The following is a 22487-nucleotide window of genomic DNA, read 5'->3' as shown; positions in this document are numbered from 1 at the left end:
TCAGTGCACATGGTAGCAGTGATACTCCCTTAACTTCATTATTGGCCAAAGCAGGAGTGAATAACGGGTCTAAAATTTCGCCCAAGTTATTAGATAACGATGACCCAACATTAGATAGGTTTGGAGATGGAGGTCTCCGTTGGTGGAGAGTAAACCTAGGAGGCGGTGTATGTCCAGATCTCGCAAGTCAATCCACCTCCTCCAAACATCCAAACCTATTGGAGGTTGGGAACCCTTGCCACCAATTAGATTGATTCTGACCAACAAAACTATGGGTCGGGCGACTAACATTCCTAACAGTGGTCCATGGCCCCTCACTCGCTAGTTGTTGCCTAGGAGGATAGAAAAAGGTAAGAGGCCTCACTACTATTGTGGAATTGGCCTCAAAAGATGGCCATGCACAAAGATACTGGGCGGTGTGGGGATCAGAAAATGAAACCACTACACAGTCACCAGCTATCGACTTATGGGTGCGGCCAATCCAAGGAACTCTCCGGACCATAAGTACACTACTTCTTAGATGATCGGGGAGCTGTTTATTGGAATTCAGCCAGTGAATGACTTTATTTTTTAAAGAAAGGTCATTCTCCTGGGATTCTTGACCCAACTCTGGAACACCGGCTAGTATAATAACATACAACCCTGCTTCTGGCGGAAGGTCAATAAACCCTCCGCGAAAGTTATGGCGACTAACCTGACGTGTTGGATTACGCGTCAAGGGCAGCCTAGGGGTATGGTTGATTGGTGCCCTAGTATCGGTATTCAACCTACATGCTGCCTTATGCGGATGGAAGAGTTTAGGTACCGCTGGGCTAGGGGTAAGTACAGTAGTTTTTGCAGTGGTGGTACGGGGTTTTGGGATAGGTTTAGAAATAGGTAGAGTCTCAGGAATGGTTGGGGCTGGTTGTGGGGGAGGATGAGCAGGTTCTATTTCTAAGGGCTGTGGTGTGGGTGCTGTCATACATGAATGCCTAGCATCCATTTCCTTAAGACTCAAACTAGCCAAAGTAACTATGGTCTTATCCATCTCAAGGAGATTATTCTCTATACGAGAGAGCCTTAGTTCTAGGGGGGAAAGCAGCTGCTTTAGCGTTCCCCAGACTAGTTGGAGAAATTCGCTATCACCCTCCTTGACCTGCTCGGGACCACTAGCCCGACCCTCCGAGGAGTTCATGTTATTCTGGCTAGGAGAGATAATAAGTATATCGTCTTCCACCATACTAGCTATTTCAGAAGTAACTTCCCCATTACAAACATTTTGTGTTGGTTTGGGATTAACATCTTTCACCACAAGAGACCCCATGGCCCGCCTACTGTTAAAAAACTTTAGCCTTGCTATTCTAGCTTTTTTCCTAGCAAGTAAGGTTCTCGCAAGGCATTTCTTTTTGTGTGCTGCCGCTTTTTTAGCACTACAAAGGCTAGGTGCCTGTCTTGCTTTAGGAGGTGAAAAGGGGCCAGCAATACTAAACAGAGGGACGGATCCAATATTTAGTTGTGCTGAGTTATGTTGGGAAGTTAGAGGGGAGTGCAAAGGGATAATGGGGGGGACGGGGTGTACTACAACCGATGTTAGCAGGGGTCGTGGGTTGGCAGGACGATCGGGGGTGCGGGCAGATGCAATATTCCCCAAAGAAGATTTTTTGGAATTGGCAATATGCGCGGACAGCCTGCGTGCAGCATCAAGTTCTAGAGAGACCTTATGCTGCATTTTGCTGATTTCCTCATCAATAGCCAAATTGGTTTTGACTAGGAAATCGTCTATGGACCTATTAGAGTTACTAGCAGCCATAAGGGTTTTGCTCCGGCTACCCCGTGAACACATATTACAGAGTACAGATCAATAAATAAATATACACACAACAATAAAACTGTGATATGTGCCACCCTATATAAAAATATAAAAATGAGACTAAGACCAAAGGGAGGTGGCCCAGCCCAGCCCTCTTAGACCTCGAACGGCCTCAAACGGCCCAGTCTTTGCCCTGTCTTCGCCCGGTGCTGCGTCCCGCGCTGCGGGAGTGTTAAGCCAAGATATAGTGGGCGTATTGGGCGGGATAAGCGGGGGGCGGGCCGGCGGGGAGAGCGGACCGGATGTTCAATCCGTGGTCTTCGCAGGGACTCCTGGATGTCGGAGTCCCTGCACACTCGCAGCCCACGCCTTTCCTCACACCCCTACCTCCGCGTTCAGTGTCCGGGTGCTATTGGTGACAAACGCACTCCTGTGCGCAGCGGCTCCCGCGGAGCGGGAGCGGCAAGCCGTGTGGGCGGAACTGCCCTTTGAACCCCGAAGTGTAGGTGAGCCTCTTCGTGTGCTTTTGCAGCGTCCCACAGAATGGCTGGCGAAAGCGCCCTTTAAACTGACAGGTGGGCGGGGGGCGGGCCGGCGGGGAGAGCGGACCGGATGTTCAATCCGTGGTCTTCGCAGGGACTCCTGGATGTCGGAGTCCCTGCACACTCGCAGCCCACGCCTTTCCTCACACCCCTACCTCCGCGTTCAGTGTCCGGGTGCTATTGGTGACAAACGCACTCCTGTGCGCAGCGGCTCCCGCGGAGCGGGAGCGGCAAGCCGTGTGGACCCCTGGACCCCCCTGGATTAGACCAGAGGTCCGGAAGGCCCATCAGGTTCAATGTATTTTTCACTACCCCAAACCATTGTAATTTGTGTGCCCCCCACATGAGTTTAACTTCCTCCAACTCTTGGGTAAACAGACCAAGCTCGGGAGTGGACCAGAGACGGCGCCAAAAGGCCACCAGACGGTACTGGGCCATCTCGTCGATTGGTCTGCAGCCAAGGTCCAACAGTAGGGGTTTGGTGGGGGTAGACTGGGGGAGGCTAACCAGATTCCGTAAAAACCTGTTCTGGGCGGTTACCAGACTGGAAAGATTCTTATGACCCCAGACTTCGGCTCCGTAAAGGGTGGCAGAGACAACTTTCGCGTCATAAATTTTTAGAACAGGGGTAACGCACCTAGTTAACGAATTCCTCTGTTCAAGAATCAAACTGCCAGCCAACCTATTAAATTTAAGTTTGGACGTTTCCACTTGGGGGTTCCAAGTGAGACGGTGATCTAGGGTCACTCCAAGATAAGTCATGGTCCTAACCTGCTCAATGGGGACTCCATTTAAGGAAACTGTGCACTTTGGGGGATTTTTCTTGCAAAAAACCATAAATTTGGTTTTGTCTGTGTTTATTTGCAAGTCGTTCAGAGTGCAGAACTCAGAAAATCTGTTCAGGGCTACCTGAAGCCCGGCTCTGGTTTTAGAGAGCAGAAGGGTGTCGTCTGCAAAGATCAGCATGGGGTACTTTCGGCCACCCAACTTAGGAGCATCCGACTGGGTGTTTAGAAAAAAATGTGTGACCTGATTAATAAATAAAAGAAACAACGTGGGGGCAAGGACACAGCCTTGACGCACCCCTCGTTGTACTGGGAATTGTTTGGTCACCTGCCCCTGGCTACCCCACCTAACCTGGGCGTAGTTGTCCTCATGGAGTCGCTGGACTAAAATCAAAAGCTCAGGCGGAAAACCCATGCGACTAAGAGCCTCCCACAGCTTTTTCCTTGGCACTAAGTCAAAGGCCGACTTAAGATCGACGAATGCAGCAAATAACATACCTCCGCCCAACAGGACCACCTTCCAAAAAAGTAGTGTAAACCGGAAAACTTGGTCCACAGTACTAGTCCCAAACCTGAAACCCGCCTGCATGGGGGAAAGAACATTATTTGAATCGATCCAGTCCAGAATTCTTGCCAAGATCATTCTCGACACGATTTTCTGAACTGAGTCGATCAAACTAATGGGCCGATAGTTATTGGGAAGGGAGCGGTCACCCTTCTTATGTACTGGCAGAATTTCTGCCCCCTTCCATGAAAGAGGAATCTCGGCCCCTGAGGCTATGTTATTTGCCAGTAGGGTGATATAAGGGATCCATAGGTCAGGTTTGAGTTTAAAAAGGTCAGCAGGGATAGCGTCAATACCAGGAGCTTTACCCGACTGGACTGACTCGAGAGCAAGTGCGGTGTCAGATTCCGAAAACAAGAGTCTATCTCCTGTCAGTGATAGTTGGGGTGGTAGAGCGGGTTTAGTCGTCAATACCTCCGCAACATTTGGGTCATTAAATTGAGCGGTATAAAAATCAACCCACGATTGAGCAGAAACATGGTTTACCGGAATCTGGGCAGCAGGATCTTTTCCCCTCCTTATAATCAGCCAGAAATCAGTTGGGTTAGGGGAATCACATGCACCAAGGAGGTCAAGCCAAAAGGAATCATCCCACTCTCGCTTAGCAGCCTGGATGGTACGCTTGTAGCATTGCCTTGCTATCCTTATGGCATCAAGGTTCCTGGCCTTTACGGCAGCTAGTAGGTTACTGTGGGCAGCTCTACATTTCTTATTATACCATTTTTTGTGTACTCTGGTGTTAGCAGACCTAGATGGTTTCGTGAGAAGGTTCCTAAGGGTCAAAAAACACTCCTCATGAAGATTGGTGATTGTGGAGTCTGGGTTACCAGCAGAAGATAGCGGAAGCATTCTATTCCACACGTCCCGTACCTCTTCCTCGATCAATGAGATAAGTATAGGATCCTCCAACACCCTATGCCATTTCACACGGCGCCTGTTATCGCACAAAATAACATCGGATGTTAAGCTATTAGTGCTCCTAACAGGTGCCCCCATACCTTGGACCAAAACCTCAAGTGAAAGGGGATTATGGTCGCTCTCTGGGCGAGACTCTATCACCATATCTTGTACAATGGACCAATACTGCATGTTAATTAGTATATAATCGATACGGCTTGAAGACAAACCGTTGTCGAAAGTGTTGGACCCAAGACGATCGGAACGTGTACGCCCATTGGTGGCCCTAAGGCCCCATTCTAAGCAAAAGCCCAGCCAATGTAAGGCTGCCTCAGTGCCCCTGACAGCCTTTACAATAGTAAGTGGGGGAATTGCCCAAACAATGTCTTCCTCAGAGCCCACATCCTCTGCCAAAGTGGAGATGGGCTCAATGGGGGTGTTCAGGTCTCCTGCTACTATTACGATCTGGTCAGTCCCATGATTCTTAAATAAAAGATCCAGATCGTCCAGGACAGCTTGTTTTTTCCCACCCTGATGACCACGAGCATAGACATCAACTAAAAGGATATCAGTGGTATTAGGTTTGGTCAGTCTAATACATAGAAGGTCCACACACGCCACCAGTGTTTCCCTACCATGAAAGCCCAGGTTATTTTTTATCCAAATAGTAAGACCACCAGAGGCCCTACCCTTGGGGCTCTTAATTGCTGGTTTAGAGAAGTTCAGGTAACCCAACCTATACAATGGGATAATTGACCAGGTTTCCTGGAGGATGACAATATCATATGAGTCAATAAAATTGACCCAATCGTCATTCTCCAGGCGTCCCCGTAGTCCTGCGATATTCCAGGAAATTATTCTTAATGGGCAATCCCTGGTCAGTGCACATGGTAGCAGTGATACTCCCTTAACTTCATTATTGGCCAAAGCAGGAGTGAATAACGGGTCTAAAATTTCGCCCAAGTTATTAGATAACGATGACCCAACATTAGATAGGTTTGGAGATGGAGGTCTCCGTTGGTGGAGAGTAAACCTAGGAGGCGGTGTATGTCCAGATCTCGCAAGTCAATCCACCTCCTCCAAACATCCAAACCTATTGGAGGTTGGGAACCCTTGCCACCAATTAGATTGATTCTGACCAACAAAACTATGGGTCGGGCGACTAACATTCCTAACAGTGGTCCATGGCCCCTCACTCGCTAGTTGTTGCCTAGGAGGATAGAAAAAGGTAAGAGGCCTCACTACTATTGTGGAATTGGCCTCAAAAGATGGCCATGCACAAAGATACTGGGCGGTGTGGGGATCAGAAAATGAAACCACTACACAGTCACCAGCTATCGACTTATGGGTGCGGCCAATCCAAGGAACTCTCCGGACCATAAGTACACTACTTCTTAGATGATCGGGGAGCTGTTTATTGGAATTCAGCCAGTGAATGACTTTATTTTTTAAAGAAAGGTCATTCTCCTGGGATTCTTGACCCAACTCTGGAACACCGGCTAGTATAATAACATACAACCCTGCTTCTGGCGGAAGGTCAATAAACCCTCCGCGAAAGTTATGGCGACTAACCTGACGTGTTGGATTACGCGTCAAGGGCAGCCTAGGGGTATGGTTGATTGGTGCCCTAGTATCGGTATTCAACCTACATGCTGCCTTATGCGGATGGAAGAGTTTAGGTACCGCTGGGCTAGGGGTAAGTACAGTAGTTTTTGCAGTGGTGGTACGGGGTTTTGGGATAGGTTTAGAAATAGGTAGAGTCTCAGGAATGGTTGGGGCTGGTTGTGGGGGAGGATGAGCAGGTTCTATTTCTAAGGGCTGTGGTGTGGGTGCTGTCATACATGAATGCCTAGCATCCATTTCCTTAAGACTCAAACTAGCCAAAGTAACTATGGTCTTATCCATCTCAAGGAGATTATTCTCTATACGAGAGAGCCTTAGTTCTAGGGGGGAAAGCAGCTGCTTTAGCGTTCCCCAGACTAGTTGGAGAAATTCGCTATCACCCTCCTTGACCTGCTCGGGACCACTAGCCCGACCCTCCGAGGAGTTCATGTTATTCTGGCTAGGAGAGATAATAAGTATATCGTCTTCCACCATACTAGCTATTTCAGAAGTAACTTCCCCATTACAAACATTTTGTGTTGGTTTGGGATTAACATCTTTCACCACAAGAGACCCCATGGCCCGCCTACTGTTAAAAAACTTTAGCCTTGCTATTCTAGCTTTTTTCCTAGCAAGTAAGGTTCTCGCAAGGCATTTCTTTTTGTGTGCTGCCGCTTTTTTAGCACTACAAAGGCTAGGTGCCTGTCTTGCTTTAGGAGGTGAAAAGGGGCCAGCAATACTAAACAGAGGGACGGATCCAATATTTTGTTGTGCTGAGTTATGTTGGGAAGTTAGAGGGGAGTGCAAAGGGATAATGGGGGGGACGGGGTGTACTACAACCGATGTTAGCAGGGGTCGTGGGTTGGCAGGACGATCGGGGGTGCGGGCAGATGCAATATTCCCCAAAGAAGATTTTTTGGAATTGGCAATATGCGCGGACAGCCTGCGTGCAGCATCAAGTTCTAGAGAGACCTTATGCTGCATTTTGCTGATTTCCTCATCAATAGCCAAATTGGTTTTGACTAGGAAATCGTCTATGGACCTATTAGAGTTACTAGCAGCCATAAGGGTTTTGCTCCGGCTACCCCGTGAACACATATTACAGAGTACAGATCAATAAATAAATATACACACAACAATAAAACTGTGATATGTGCCACCCTATATAAAAATATAAAAATGAGACTAAGACCAAAGGGAGGTGGCCCAGCCCAGCCCTCTTAGACCTCGAACGGCCTCAAACGGCCCAGTCTTTGCCCTGTCTTCGCCCGGTGCTGCGTCCCGCGCTGCGGGAGTGTTAAGCCAAGATATAGTGGGCGTATTGGGCGGGATAAGCGGGGGGCGGGCCGGCGGGGAGAGCGGACCGGATGTTCAATCCGTGGTCTTCGCAGGGACTCCTGGATGTCGGAGTCCCTGCACACTCGCAGCCCACGCCTTTCCTCACACCCCTACCTCCGCGTTCAGTGTCCGGGTGCTATTGGTGACAAACGCACTCCTGTGCGCAGCGGCTCCCGCGGAGCGGGAGCGGCAAGCCGTGTGGGCGGAACTGCCCTTTGAACCCCGAAGTGTAGGTGAGCCTCTTCGTGTGCTTTTGCAGCGTCCCACAGAATGGCTGGCGAAAGCGCCCTTTAAACTGACAGGTGGGCGGGGGGCGGGCCGGCGGGGAGAGCGGACCGGATGTTCAATCCGTGGTCTTCGCAGGGACTCCTGGATGTCGGAGTCCCTGCACACTCGCAGCCCACGCCTTTCCTCACACCCCTACCTCCGCGTTCAGTGTCCGGGTGCTATTGGTGACAAACGCACTCCTGTGCGCAGCGGCTCCCGCGGAGCGGGAGCGGCAAGCCGTGTGGGCGGAACTGCCCTTTGAACCCTCGAAGTGTAGGTGAGCCTCTTCGTGTGCTTTTGCAGCGTCCCACAGAATGGCTGGCGAAAGCGCCCTTTAAACTGACAGGTGGGCGGGGGGCGGGCCGGCGGGGAGAGCGGACCGGATGTTCAATCCGTGGTCTTCGCAGGGACTCCTGGATGTCGGAGTCCCTGCACACTCGCAGCCCACGCCTTTCCTCACACCCCTACCTCCGCGTTCAGTGTCCGGGTGCTATTGGTGACAAACGCACTCCTGTGCGCAGCGGCTCCCGCGGAGCCGGAGCGGCAAGCCGTGTGGGCGGAACTGCCCTTTGAACCCTCGAAGTGTAGGTGAGCCTCTTCGTGTGCTTTTGCAGCGTCCCACAGAATGGCTCGCGAAAGCGCCCTTTAAACTGACAGGTGGGCGGGGGGCGGGCCGGCGGGGAGAGCGGACCGGATGTTCAATCCGTGGTCTTCGCAGGGACTCCTGGATGTCGGAGTCCCTGCACACTCGCAGCCCACGCCTTTCCTCACACCCCTACCTCCGCGTTCAGTGTCCGGGTGCTATTGGTGACAAACGCACTCCTGTGCGCAGCGGCTCCCGCGGAGCGGGAGCGGCAAGCCGTGTGGGCGGAACTGCCCTTTGAACCCTCGAAGTGTAGGTGAGCCTCTTCGTGTGCTTTTGCAGCGTCCCCATAACTCCCTGAAGCTTGTCCAGCAGCCGCTGAGGCAGGCCTAGGTATAGGGAGTTCCCGTAGTCCAGCCTAGCCAGAATTGTGGCTGAGACCACGTGTCTCAAAGTAGGGAATGAAAGCAATGCCGAGATCTTCCTTAGTTGTTTTAGGAGGCCTATACAGGTGCCCACTACAGTGGAAACCTGTTTTTCCATGGATAATTTATTATCCACATATAGGCCTAAGCTCTTGACTGCGGCTGCCGGTTTAGGTGGTGTGCCCAACTCTTTAGGCCAGAATTTATCACTCCAGGGGTTGCCCGAGATGGAAATGGGCAACACTTCCGTCTTGTCTGGATTGACCTTCAGAGAATTCTCAGACATCCAGTTCACTGTGGTTTTCAGTATGTCCTGTAACCTAGTGGATGCTCCTGGGCCATCATCCAGCCGGATGATGATCTGGGTGTCATCGGCATAGTTAAACACTAGGCAATCCATCCTGTTCAGGAGAGCAATTAATGGCTGCAGGTAGATGTTAAAAAGTAGGGGTGACAAAGCAGAGCCCTGTGGGACCCCGCAGGTGATCGGCGCGGGGGTGGAGAGTAAATCACCCAGCTGCACTCGTTGTGTCCTACCCTGCAGGAATGATGCAAGCCATGCATGTGCTGTGCCCATGACACCAAAGGATCTCAACCGCGACAGGAGCTGTTTGTGACACACGGTGTCAAACGCCGCGGAGAGGTCCAATAGTATCAGGGCACTAGGTGTTTTTACATCAGCCCGGGTTCTTAGCTCATCCAAAATAGATAGCATAACTAGTTCCGTGCTATGATTAGCACGGAACCCTGCCTGATTGGTCTCCAGCAGGTTATTACTCTCTAGATGGGCCGAGAGAAGGGCTAACACATGCTGCTCAATCACTTTGGCCAAGAAAGGCAACTGAGAGATGGGCCGGAAGTTTTTCAGACATTTTGTGTCTGCACCGGGTTTCTTCAGTAAGGGGATCAGGCGAGCCTCTTTGAAGGCTAGAGGGATCTGTCCTGTGCAAAGAGAGGTGTTCAATAAGTGCAGGACCTCTTCCTCTATTCCTGGCATTGCCACCTTGAATATGTCAGGGGGGCAGGGGTCTACCAAGGAACCTGATTTAACTCGGCCTAGGATGTTAAGTAATTCTAGTTTGGACATAGGGGCGAACTCAACTAATGATGGAGTGTTTAATGGGGTGATGAGGTCCGGTAGGCAAGGGCAATCGAGGGGTACAGTTTCCTCAATTTCGTGTAAAATGTCAGATATCTTCTTTACAAAGAAGTCCTGAAACCTCTGACAGTCCGCCTGAGTAAACTCAGGACTTTGCTCTTTGTTGACCCTGAGCTCTGTCAAAACCCGAAAGATTTCTTTTTGTGGGTTTTTTGCAGCCACTATTCTCTCCTCGAAAAAAATAGCCTTCCTAGAATGTATGGCTAGCTTATACTGGGCTAAGGATGAAACATATTCTTGTTTGGAGATGGCGTCATATTTTTTACGCCATGCCCGTTCTTTCTTCCTGATTGATTGAATGATAGCACTAATTTGCATATTCACTTGCACTAGTCCAATGATTTGTGCTTTTTTTAGGTCCTAACTTAATTTTCTAGCACTGGGATATGAGTGTGATAGTTATTATTATAGTCATAAGGTTATCTCCTATATGTTCTAGAAGAAGCAGGTGAAGATACTAATATTATTAGTATTACCAGTTGCCAGTTGCAGGTCAGCCACAGTGTGTCTAGATTTGGGGGATTTGGGGGAACTGCATGGCAGACATGTTCACGTTTTTTATCTCCTCTTTTTTGCATTTTTTGTAGGACAACATGAAAGCACTTTCTAATACCTTCTGCGGCAACTTGGTGTTGGGTTTTTGTTTTTTTATAACATTTTATTGACTTTTTCAACTATTTTTCGGTTTTATGGAGTTTTTTTCATGAGATGTATGTTTTTAGCTACCGTGCTTAGGCCATTGTAAATCCTTTATTAACTAGATTATTATTTAGCTAGTTGTTGCACATATACAACAAAGCCTTGCTGCCTACAAATGCAGAGCAGGATGTTTGTCATACAAATCAGTTTACCTTAGGAGATAAGATAGTTTGCAGCTTTGTGATCCTCTAAGCTTAACACTCCCATCCCTTCCAATTACTAACTCCATTACTTGTATTTCAGGACTTGTGTGAAGACCCTCATCTCTTTGTGGAGGGAATCAGCTCTCATGACTTACACCAGGGGAAGTTGGGCAACTGCTGGTTCGTGGCTGCCTGCTCCTGCCTGGCTCTTAAGAAGGACCTCTGGCAGAAGGTAATTAACCTGCACCCCATCACCTGGCCTGTTCACAGTAAAATATGCCACTGTGTAAAACAGCATATGACAGCATGCATTGATGCCAGTGGTACAACCTGCAGTCAGATGAATTTGTTGTATAAAAGACATTAAGTATTTAAATGTAAGAAAAGATGTTTATAATCTGTTTTCAAATGTTTTGATTTGTAGAAATGATGAATGTGCAGCTGTTTTTGCCCCAGATCTGCTGCTTTTGAGTGTATTATTTGTGATATATAGGTGTTTTATGAACTGCATAGTATGACTTTAGTATCTGACTAGTTGGAAAGGGGGAACATCCTTTACGACGCGGATGTTACCCCGCAGTACCGTTACAACGCGTATTTTAGAACTGGATGGCGCTAAAGGACAAGGAATAGTAGATTTACTATTCCAACACCTTCCCTACTGTACTTAGGCTGGTGTTGGAATAGTAAATTAACCTATTCCTGAGTCCGCACCCCTACAGCGCAAGTCGTGGTAACGACTTGCGTTGTAAAATACGCGTTGTAACGGTACGCGTGGTAATACCGCGTGTCGTAACAACGTACATCCATTGGAAAGGATAGGGCATTTTTGCACACCATGATTCTAGCGGCACTGTATAAAAGTGATCAGGGAGTGGTTGATGCATTTCTGTAAAATTACAGTGGCAACCTTTGTTGCCTCAGCTCGCGCACTTTTATGTATTTCCTTTCAAGTCGAAGATCATATTAGGCGGCAGGTGATGCATGATTTCTTACTGTGGCCTCCTTAAATAACATACATTCCATTCCATGCCCTGCTTCTAGGTGTGTCTCTCTCCACTTTCATTAGGTTCGAGTTCTTACGACTCTCTCTTTGTTTTACTGTCTTTAAACATGTGCAGGCTCTCATCCTCTTTCCTGTGGTTACCGCCTTGTCCTCATCACAGATGTCATATACAAACAGGGCTGGCTTTAGCACTTGTGCAGCCCAGTGCACCAATCTTTGTTTACCTCCCTTCCCCCCCCATGACCTCCTTGGATTCCCTCTCTACCACCCTCCAACAGTGCCCCTCATCCCTCCACAGACCCTCTGTCACATGCATTTCATCTGTTTTATAGAGCTACTCATACCAGTATAGGGTGTCAGAGCACTTAATGTCACATACACATTATACAGAGACAATCAATCATTCGTGTGTAAATCAGTCTATTGGGAATGTTACAGAAGACTTGGGAATGTTACAGAAGACAATGAGGGCTACACAGTGTGGGAATCATACTAGTAGGCAGTATATTTTTAAGGGTGTTTGGTCCAGAGAAGCACAAACTCACGATTTAAAACATATCACAGTCGTTTAGGGATGGCTTTACTAATAAGAATGCATTTTTACCATCACTTTTTAGCAACATTAGGATAATGAAAAACTGGGGAGAAAAACATAATGTTCTAACATAAGCGATGCAGTTTGCATGGAGCTCTTTGACAGTTCATAGGTCACTGTGCCATATTAGAATTGTAACTTATGAGCAGCAAGTAACGAGGATCTGTGTGACAAAAGCAGTAACCCACTGAGATATCCACGTAAAATACAGTTCTGTGATCTGCACGGTAAACGTCCTTTTCGGCAGGCATATTAACCTTCTGTACTACTTTATGATGAGTTAAACAGCAACTAGACAAAACTCCAATCTCTCTCCAGCAGGGACATTAATCACCAGAGTTTTCTTGACATTTTTATTGTTGCCTGAAAACTGCTGGACACACAAGGAACTCTGCAACAGGTGCTTTTAACCCATAAGATATTCCTAAACACAGCTTCCCCATAAAAGCCCCACCCCCTTTACCACCCTGACCGAGCTCAGCACCAGATACAGCTGCACCATCTGCACAGCCCTAACGCAGGCCCTATATACAAGGTTAAACCATCCCATATAGGTGTCATTCAGTCTCAAAATATTTTTTATCACAATTAACTCCTTCTCTGTAAGGAATATCCTATGACATCCTTCTCGCCTAATTCTGTTTTTTTCTTTTCCCTGTGTTTGTCTGGTAAGTGAGGGGTGTGAGTGTGCTCTTCTAATGTTACACGTCCTTGCTTCTAAAGGTATTACCTTACAGCTTGAGGGGTTGCTATCACAGCTTAGCAGGGGATCAGACAGTCAATCATTGTGCAATGCTGCTGAAATGACTGATCTTTATAGAAGTTACCATATCTTATTGTGAATTTGGTCTTTTAACTTGACCGCTGACAAGAAGGTTGCCTCTGAATGATGAATTCTAGTTGCTCCAGTGATTCATGGCTTGCCAATGGTATAGGTGTGGATGTGGATGTGGCTGTGGAAGGGGATCACGGTGTTTTATTTGTGTTTTTTGTTTGCTGAAATTATCTGGTGCCAAAATGAAGGACGTGAAGCACTGCTCTTGGCTCTCCGCCTCTCCACCTTTCTCCTGATTCTCATTCTTTGAAGTCCAGGAAAAACAGGCATCATTCTAGACATTAAAATACATACAAACACAAGTATTGTTCCCATACTGCTCAGAGTCTGATATGTTTTCCTTGCCTTCTGCTGCTGCAGTGGAGGATCTAGTGGCTGTGATTCCTGCTGTTCCGGCCAGGAAGCTCTTGGCTTCCATGTTTGCTGACACCTAATATCCTTGTTTGCAATTACAGCTCATTACATCTTAGACAAATATTCACCCCCTCTGTTGCTCCTAAGGGGCCTAATTTGAAGGATTAGGTACCATCTCATGAGAAGTTTGAGACTGGTGTTCTAGCAGAGTGGAATCTGAAGGTGGACTCTGCTGAGAAATATTTGCATGGCCAGGTCTTGACTGAAGTCTTGGCCCTCAGGAGGAATAATTTGTGTCATTAGAAGGTGCCTGAGCCTTCTAGATCGCCTCCTCCTCCTCCTCCTCCTCCTCCTATTTTGCATGACGCCTTCAACAGATATCATCTAATATCTGTTCCTGGCCTGTGACTGCTACTTAGTATATGTATTTTTGATCTTCAGTAATTAGTGAATTCTGATTTCTGAAGAGTCTGTAGTGCCTAGATAGTGTCAGAATTTGAATTCGCTTTTGAGGTTCTCAGATTCATTTTTTGATACTTTCAGGATTGGGTCACTTCTTCTCATCCTGGTGGGGCATGTGTTAGTTAGTTGAGCAGTTAGTTAACATTATTTGTATGATTTGTGGCAAAGCGTACTGTCTTAAAGCGATCATATTGTTCAGATCACAAGAAATTGCATCTATTAACCATGAAAGCTTTCAGTGCAACTGCTACTGGTATTTTGGCATCATGTCTTCAACATCGGGAAACATTATTTACAACGCAACAATTACATCGCATTACACTTATAACGCAGTCATTACATCGCAACATTGTTTACAACGCATGTCACTGCAGTCCAGGCATTACAACACACACCATTACAATGCATGACACTACATCGCATGTCAATACAACGCATACCATTACAATGCATGCCATTACAACGCATACCATTACAAAGCATAGTACCCCCTACACTATCCAAAACTTACCCCATTGTTGCACCCCTTGCAGTTAGAATAAAAAATTTTACCCCAAAACTTACCCTACTGTTACACCCTATGGAGTTAGAATAGTAATTTTTGCCACTATACTATCCAATACTTACCTTAACTGCAATGTAATGGTATGCGTTGTAATGGTATGCGTTGTAAAGGTATAATGCGATATAATGGAATGCGTTGTAAAGGTAGTTTCTAAAAATGTGATGCAGTGTCAAGCATTGTAATGGAGTGCATTGTAAAGGATGTTGCAATGTAAAAACTGCGTTGCAAAAGCATGTGTAAATGTATGCGTTGTAATGTCATACATTCTTCAACATCACCTGTGTGTTAACAACATATTTAAACCATATCTAGCACACAAATATCATTTACCATTGTGTAATGTAACAAGAATGTCCAAAAGAATAATCTAGCGAAATCTAAAACCTGCATTACGGGTAGCATCTGCCTCTGTAGGGTAAATTAATGGTGGGCATAAGGGGGCGGAAATGACTGTGAAAATGTCCCAAAACTGCTCGTAAGCCCATGATGATTTAAAATCAAGAAATTGACCAATCATGGTACAATTGCCAGCTTTGTGAGCCTCACCAGACAACATTTGTTCACAGTAAAGCCTCATCATAGTTTTTTTAGAAGGAATAGGGCATTCCAGAGGTCCTAAGCAATCAAAAGACTGCTTAATATGATTGACCCAATTATTCTTATGGAAATGGTCTGGCTTAATTGCATCCTGGAGTGCAGTAGTGAAATTAACCAACTCTGGGGTTAAACAAAGGCATCTTCAAAACAACAGCAGGTGTAATCTACATTTACCCTATACCCATTTTAGTCCCATATCCAAGGTCTCTGTCTGTCATGTCGTTCTGCGCACCCCAACGATTTCTAGAATATTTCAAATCATGTGGGCAAATAACTATAGACAAACTGTCAGGAGGCATACCCATATCTTTAAGTCCTTCCTATCATTTCATACTGGGGACCAAGTAAAAAGCCGGTTTTATGTCGACAAAGGCAACATAAAAGTTGGCCTTGTTTAGTAACTCAGTCTTCCAATAAATTAGCAAAAACTAGAAGACTTTATATATGGTTGAGACTCTTTTCCTGAACCTAGCCTGAAAAGGGCTTAAGATATTATCTTCTACCCAGTCTCCCTTTTAGGAACAACCCTATGCCCATGAAGATCAGGGTAACCATATCTAGGTGAAACAATAGTCCCACTACCTCCTGTGTAATTCTGTAACTTAATTATATTCGTAATATATTTTGATCCCATACACGCCCCATTAGATTCATACTTGAATAGGTACACAACACGTTCCTCTTCATTTTCAGAAATCCTTGATTTGCTTTTTAGGAAGAAGGTGCATCAGTTATATACAGTGTCTCCATATAGTGCAGATGACGCACTCCTTAAATAGTGAACATACAAACAGACACAACAAATAAACAAGCACTGTACAGAGCACAAGGTTGTTGAACAAATTAGAACAGATAATGTACTATTAACTAAATAAAGTACAAGAGCTCAATCATGATGCAACCAAGAGAGGAGGTGTTGACGTTTCGACCTGGAGTCCTTCATCGGACTCTTTTGAACATTGGTCATTTGACTAATGCACCTATAATAGACAAGAAAATTGGACTGTTTCCATCCCAAAAAGTTGTTCAGTGTTCATCATTTCCAGATAATCAACACCCATACTCCCCCACTGGATTATTATTTCACTTTGATATCCTTTGGGGACAGAGCATTTCTTTGGTCAAGGCTATGTATGGGTGTTTCATGGTTAAGTAGATTAAGGTGTTTTCCCACTTTATGTACCCCTTAGCCCATTCACATTAAGGGAGAGTACAGTAAAGTCTCGGGGCAAGGACAAGTGTTTGCATGATACAAAGTGGGGTTTGATATTTTAGATACAGGTTTACCCAGAGGGACACATGCAGCACTGAAGGAGCCCCTCTTCCGGCTTGCTGGTTGGGTCCGCACTCAATTACGAGGAGCGTTAAGGCAGGGAAACAGTTGTAATTGAACAAGTCCCTCATAAGAAACTTCAAGCGGGACTACACACTTGATTCAGATGAGTCCCAACACAACTATCAACACCATGTTATGGTTCAAATCCATACATGGCAAACAGCATGCCTGACCATGACGCAAGTTGCATGTTCTATGAAGTATGCAGCACCCCAAGAAGCATCCAGTGGACCTTAACACCTCTGAAGCAAAGTCCTAGGTATTTTTCAGTGATCTAGCACAGAGGATGGTCACTCTGTTCCTGTATAAGAAACATTGTTTGGCCATTTTGAATATGTCCCCATCAGTTGAGGTCAAAAGACGTCGATATATTAAACATATGAGCAGCATGGTTCCTCTAAAAGCTAGTAGGGAACTGTGTTGAGGTTTATCAAAAGAACTGCATTGCCCTCATTAGGGACAACATTAACTGCATCCCTTACATTGTGGAGGACATACATACACTCCATCTACAAATGGGAAAGAAAATGGAAAAAACAGAAAACCCAATGACCTCACACCACATAAGTCCCTCCATGTAACATGTAGACAACTCATATCGGCAGGAGTAATGTTTTATGCCAAAAAACATAATAAAGCAGAACACTCTTCAAATCAATCAAGCTCTTTATCAACCCTCTTTCTGAACTTCCTATCACACACTTCATTGGAAGGTTTAATGCCAAAAGCCACTTCTTCAATGAAAAATTACATATAGCCTGGCAGCACAAAACAGCACAAAATCAATTTCTAGTCTTGCTCCAACTCCTTCCACAATAGTCATCCTTCAAACATCTGTTTCTCAAAGACCTCACCGACTTTATCAATTTCTGAAAAGTCACCACCTATGAAGCTCATATCTTACCCTCAACCTTTTTTAAAGTCCTCTCTGGATTGAACAATTGATGGACAGAATGCAGAACAATGTCATACATTCACCCCAGTTCAGAGATCTGGGCCGAAATCCATCGTTTTTTTGCTCACCATGCCATTCCAGTTTGGACCCAGCCATATGCTAATCAGTCTTGACCCTGCACCCAATCGGAACAGTCCAGCCCGAACTGCCAGGCCAGGTCCTCCCTGGACTGGAAACAAGCATCCTAGGACCGGTTTCCGGCTTTCAGCCCTCATCAGCCAGGATAGCTTGACTTGCAGTGGCATGATGACAGATAAAGGTGACACCTGCCTCCTGCTATTATTGTACCTCTCAGCTGCCTTCAACACTGTTGAGCACCCGACCCTCATCCACACCCAAAAGTTGAATGGGATTCAGAGGAAACCTCATTTACTAGTTCGTCTCCTACCTATCCAGCTAACACCAGTTCATTCACATGGGCACGTCCAGGTCCCAGAACATCCCAACTGCGGCCTGTCATCTTAAGCCAATATTTAGAGCTCCTTGGGGCTCTATTCACAGGTGGCAACACAATTCATCACCACACTGATGATGCAGAACTATGTTTGAAGAACTCATATGCTCTGTTGATCCAACACCTTCAAGCTCCGCTTGCATTTCTTCCAGATCTGGGTGTCCAGCAACTACCTGAAGCTTCACCACACCAAAAGAGAATGCCAGCTGTTCCCTAAGAACAGCAAGAAACAGCTAGTCTAAAACTGGCTCAGCGATATGAACCTGGATGGAATTAAACCCCAACTTTTAAACAATTCCAAGTTTCTCAATCACACTGGACACTAATCACACCCTCAAAGAACACATTCCTAAGATAACAAAAACAGCCTAGTAACTCTAGGAAGGTAAAATCATTTCACCCAGAAAGTGACTCCAGAGCTGCTGTTCAATTTATGCTCCAAAGCCTCCTAGACTCCACACTTTAAGGGAATCCTACAAACAGTATCCAGAGTCTGAAGAAATATTGCCACATAATCCCCACTTAAAGAACTCACTGGCTTCCCTTGCTAGATCACACCGTCTTCAAAACCAGTTGCATCATCCGCAAAGTCATCACGATTGGCACCACTCACTATCTAGCTATCAAGTTAACCATCTCTAATGGCTCGTGGCACACCCACAGCCAGGTCACCATCATACTCTAGATGAAAATGACCAAAAAATAAAGCATTGGTCCTTCTCCATCTATGCACACATGATCTGGAAATACATCCCCATACCCATCAAGACTGATCCAACCCTGCTCCAATTTAGAAACGAGATGAATACCCACCCTTTTAAAGCATTCTAAATTTTGATACAGTGACAAATCTGCTACCCTAAGAAAACACGTTGACTGAGTCCGCCTTGAGCCCTGTACAGCACTCCACTACTTTTAGGCTAGACAAGTGTGATACGACTACCACATACATACATCCATACATATATACATAATACTTAACCTATTCCAGATTTTTCTGACTTCAAACATCTTCTACTATCTGTGCTGTCCGGCATGTGACAGAGTATCTTGTGTGCAGAATTCCAACTGTTTAGTAGTCGCAAAATCTTTCTGGTAAATAGAAACCTCAGACAGTTGCACCTTTAAGGGAGTAATTCTGAAAAAAAAATCAGAATTTAGTTTTTGAGTGTAAATGTATATCCATATATTTTTGAATGTAGAAGGAAAACAGTTCCGGTAACTTTTATCTTTAATGTAAAAAAACAATTCTTTAGGAAAGACCCATCCACCCACACTTTCAAGTGTTTTGTGGGTGTTCCAGTCTACTTCCCACTATGAAATGGGATTTACTCCTGCCTTTTAAAAAAAATTATATTGTATTGATTTTTATGCAATTAAACATATGGTTTCACATGTATCATACATGGTAGAAATAACGCTTGTACAATCTTGTATACAGAAAGACAGACAGTCCCAACAGGAGATCGTACCAGCATATACAGTAATAGCATGTGTATTCGTATAAATGTACAGAATATTACTGTCTCCTTTTTCATGCCCTTATTGTTACCTCCATTGACAAACTGTGTTTGCATCTTATGAGTGCATATTTCTGCCCATTACTACACCACTACCGAGTTTGCTCGTTAACTGATAATCATTTTCCATATATATAACACAACACATGTTGGAACATTGCTAATAATAACATTTGGTTGATATGTATGAACATCATTGACAGTGATAGATATTATTACTTTAGTGTGAAAACCAAAAACTGCAAGAAAATGGAAAAAAAGAGGAAAAAAAATAAAGGATATATAAGAAGGAAGAACAACAAGCATTTGCAATGCAATAGGTCTCACAGTTGTTAGAGTTTGAGCCATTGGCATTGTAAATGGCACTGCCTTTTATTTATGTGTTGGTTTTTAAAACGTAAATAAAAGGCATTGCCAATTACAATGCCATTAGGTTAAACTCTCGCAAATGCGAGTCCTATTGCACTGCAAATGCTTGTTTATCTTGAAAGAGCAGCACAGTACTCTTAATTACAGCAAAGGCACAACAGAACTTACTTTATGTATTAGAACGAATGTGTATGTGCCCGAGGAGCAGTGAACCCCCCACTTCAGCAGCTAAAGTGTCGAGGACTGGCCTTTTGCCCCCGTGGCAGGAGATTTGGGTATCACTAAAACATTAGCTAGTTGTTTATGGGCGTTTTCTGTCTGCAGCTCTGCAGACAAAAAGCTCATAAATAACACTGTTAGAGGATGCCATGACAGAGAGGCGTGGGAGGTGGGCTGGCATGTACAGGGAAGGAAACATACATTACAATTTTTTTTTAATTACAAGAGAACAATGGGAAAACACAGAGGGGGTGAACAAATACAACAAGCAACAAACAACAGGCACGTGTGAGGTCACGTCCCAATCCCAGCAGAAAGGAGGCCCAGTTAGAGAACGCACTAGGACGCCATGGAAATGATGCCTGATGCCAGACAATTGTGAATAACACAAGATACCTGCCCACCTCCTACTGTTGCCGTCAATCAATCAATCAATCATCACATTTGTATAGCGCGCTACTCACCCGAAAGGGTCTCAAGGCGCTTATGGGGAGGGGTCCGCTACTGCTGGAACAGCCAGGTCTTGAGTTGTTTCCTGAAGGCGAGATGGTCCTGTGTCAGCCGGAGGTGGATGGGGAGGGAGTTCCATGTCTTGGCTGCCAGGTAGGAGAAGGATCTTCCTCCGGCGGTGGCTCTTCGGATGCGTGGTACGGCGGCGAGGGCGAGGCTTGTAGAACGTAGCTGACGGGTGGGCGTGTAGAAGGTCAGGCGGTCATTGAGGTACTTGGGGCCCAGGTCGTGGAGAGACTTGTGTGCGTGGGTAAGGAGCCTGAACGTGATCCTTTTGCTGACGGGGAGCCAGTGCAGGTCCCTCAGGTGGCCGGAGATGTGGCTGCGTCGGGGGATGTCCAGGATGAGTCGGGCGGAGGCGTTCTGTATGCGCTGGAGTCTTTTCTGTAGTTTGGCTGTGGTTCCCGCGTAGAGGGTGTTCCCGTAGTCCAGTCGGCTGGTGACGAGTGTCTGGGTGACCGTCTTCCTGGTTTCGGTCGGGATCCATCGGAAGATCTTACGGAGCACGCGCAGGGTGTTGAAGCACGATGAGGAGACGGCGTTGACTTGTCTGGTCATCGAGAGGGAAGAGTCCAGGATGAAACCCAGGTTGCGTGCATGGTCGGTTGGCTTGGGAGCGGTGCCCAGGGCGGGGGGCCACCAGGAGTCGTCCCAGACGGAGGGCGATGGTCCCAGGATGAGGACTTCTGTCTTGTCTGAGTTCAGTTTCAGGCGGCTGTTCTTCATCCACTCGGCGACGTCTTTCATCCCTTCGTGCAGGCTCGTTCTGGCAGTGGCGGGATCTCTGGTGAGGGAGAGGATGAGTTGGGTGTCGTCTGCGTAGGAGATGATGTTGAGGTTGTGCTGGCGTGCGATGGTTGCAAGAGGTCTCATGTAGACGTTGAAGAGGGTGGGGCTGAGTGATGATACTTTGGGTACGCCGCAGATGACTTCGGTGGCCTCGGATCGGAACGGGGGGAGGCGGACTCTCTGTGTTCTTCCAGCGAGGAGCGAGATGATCCACTCCAGTGCCTTCTCTTGGATCCCGATGTTGCTGAGGCGTTGGACTAGAGTGCGGTGGCAGACGGTGTCGAACGCTGCAGAGAGGTCCAGGAGGATGAGGGCCGCTGTTTCCCCATTGTCGAGCAGGGATCTGATGTCGTCGGTGGCTGCGATGAGGGCGGTCTCGGTGCTGTGGTTGGCTCGGAAACCGGACTGCGAGGGGTCGAGGGATCCGTTCGTCTCGAGGAAGGCTGCAAGCTGTCTGTTGACGGTCTTCTCGATGACTTTGGCAGGAAAAGGGAGGAGCCCGTCTACGGCCAAATGGGGTACTGTCCCATGCAGCCGGTATGGCATATTTTGCTTTTGAATGATTTTCAAGGTGGAGCTAACAATGGCATGAAAATGTGTCTTAATGTATTTGTATTTGAGCTTGTAAAGCGCACTGCTACCTGTCCGTAGGTTTCCTGGCGCTGTATAACTCTGGGGAACCCGTCCTGGCTTTCCCTGTGGGATGGTCCCTGCTGGGAGTCCCCAAAGTGGAGCCAGGCATCCCCGGAATTGATGGGGCTGTTGTGGAGATTAGGCAAGCTAATGCCCAGAGTTGCAGAGTGGAACCCCTGATTAGAGTAAGCACCGAAGCGAAAATTATCGAGTCCGCTGACCCAAGTCCACGACCCTGCCGCGTCGGGAATTGAACCCTGGTCCCGGGCCGACTTCTGCTCCCTGATCTGCTGCCTCTAACCAGTGAGCCACACCACTCCACCACTTAATGGCCCTAACCCTCCTCTATCAACGTCCTGCCTTCCCGACCTGAATGGAAAAATCAAGTCAAGGCTGTCCGTGCAAAACGAAGGATACTTGGTCACTTTGGCTCTTAGCTACTTAATTCAAAACATGCCCCATTTTCCAGCGTTATATGTATAAGGCAGTACTGC

At 46.6% G+C, this 22487-nt stretch overlaps 1 protein-coding gene across 1 annotated transcript in view; it reads left to right on the top strand.

The window, feature by feature from the left end:
* Window positions 1-22487, top strand: part of CAPN6 (calpain 6) — a 551200-nt gene that overhangs the window by 230029 nt on the left and 298684 nt on the right. The window contains exon 3 of the mRNA XM_078688803.1: window positions 10895-11026. Within this exon, the coding sequence (XP_078544929.1) occupies window positions 10895-11026 (132 nt within the window). The remainder of the gene's footprint in view (window positions 1-10894; window positions 11027-22487) is intronic.

This window comes from Lissotriton helveticus, chromosome 4_1 (assembly GCF_964261635.1).
Source record: "Lissotriton helveticus chromosome 4_1, aLisHel1.1, whole genome shotgun sequence".
Classification (NCBI taxonomy): domain Eukaryota; kingdom Metazoa; phylum Chordata; class Amphibia; order Caudata; family Salamandridae; genus Lissotriton; species Lissotriton helveticus.
The sequence above is the reverse complement of the archived record's forward strand: the minus strand, read 5'-3'. Positions and strand labels throughout refer to the sequence as shown.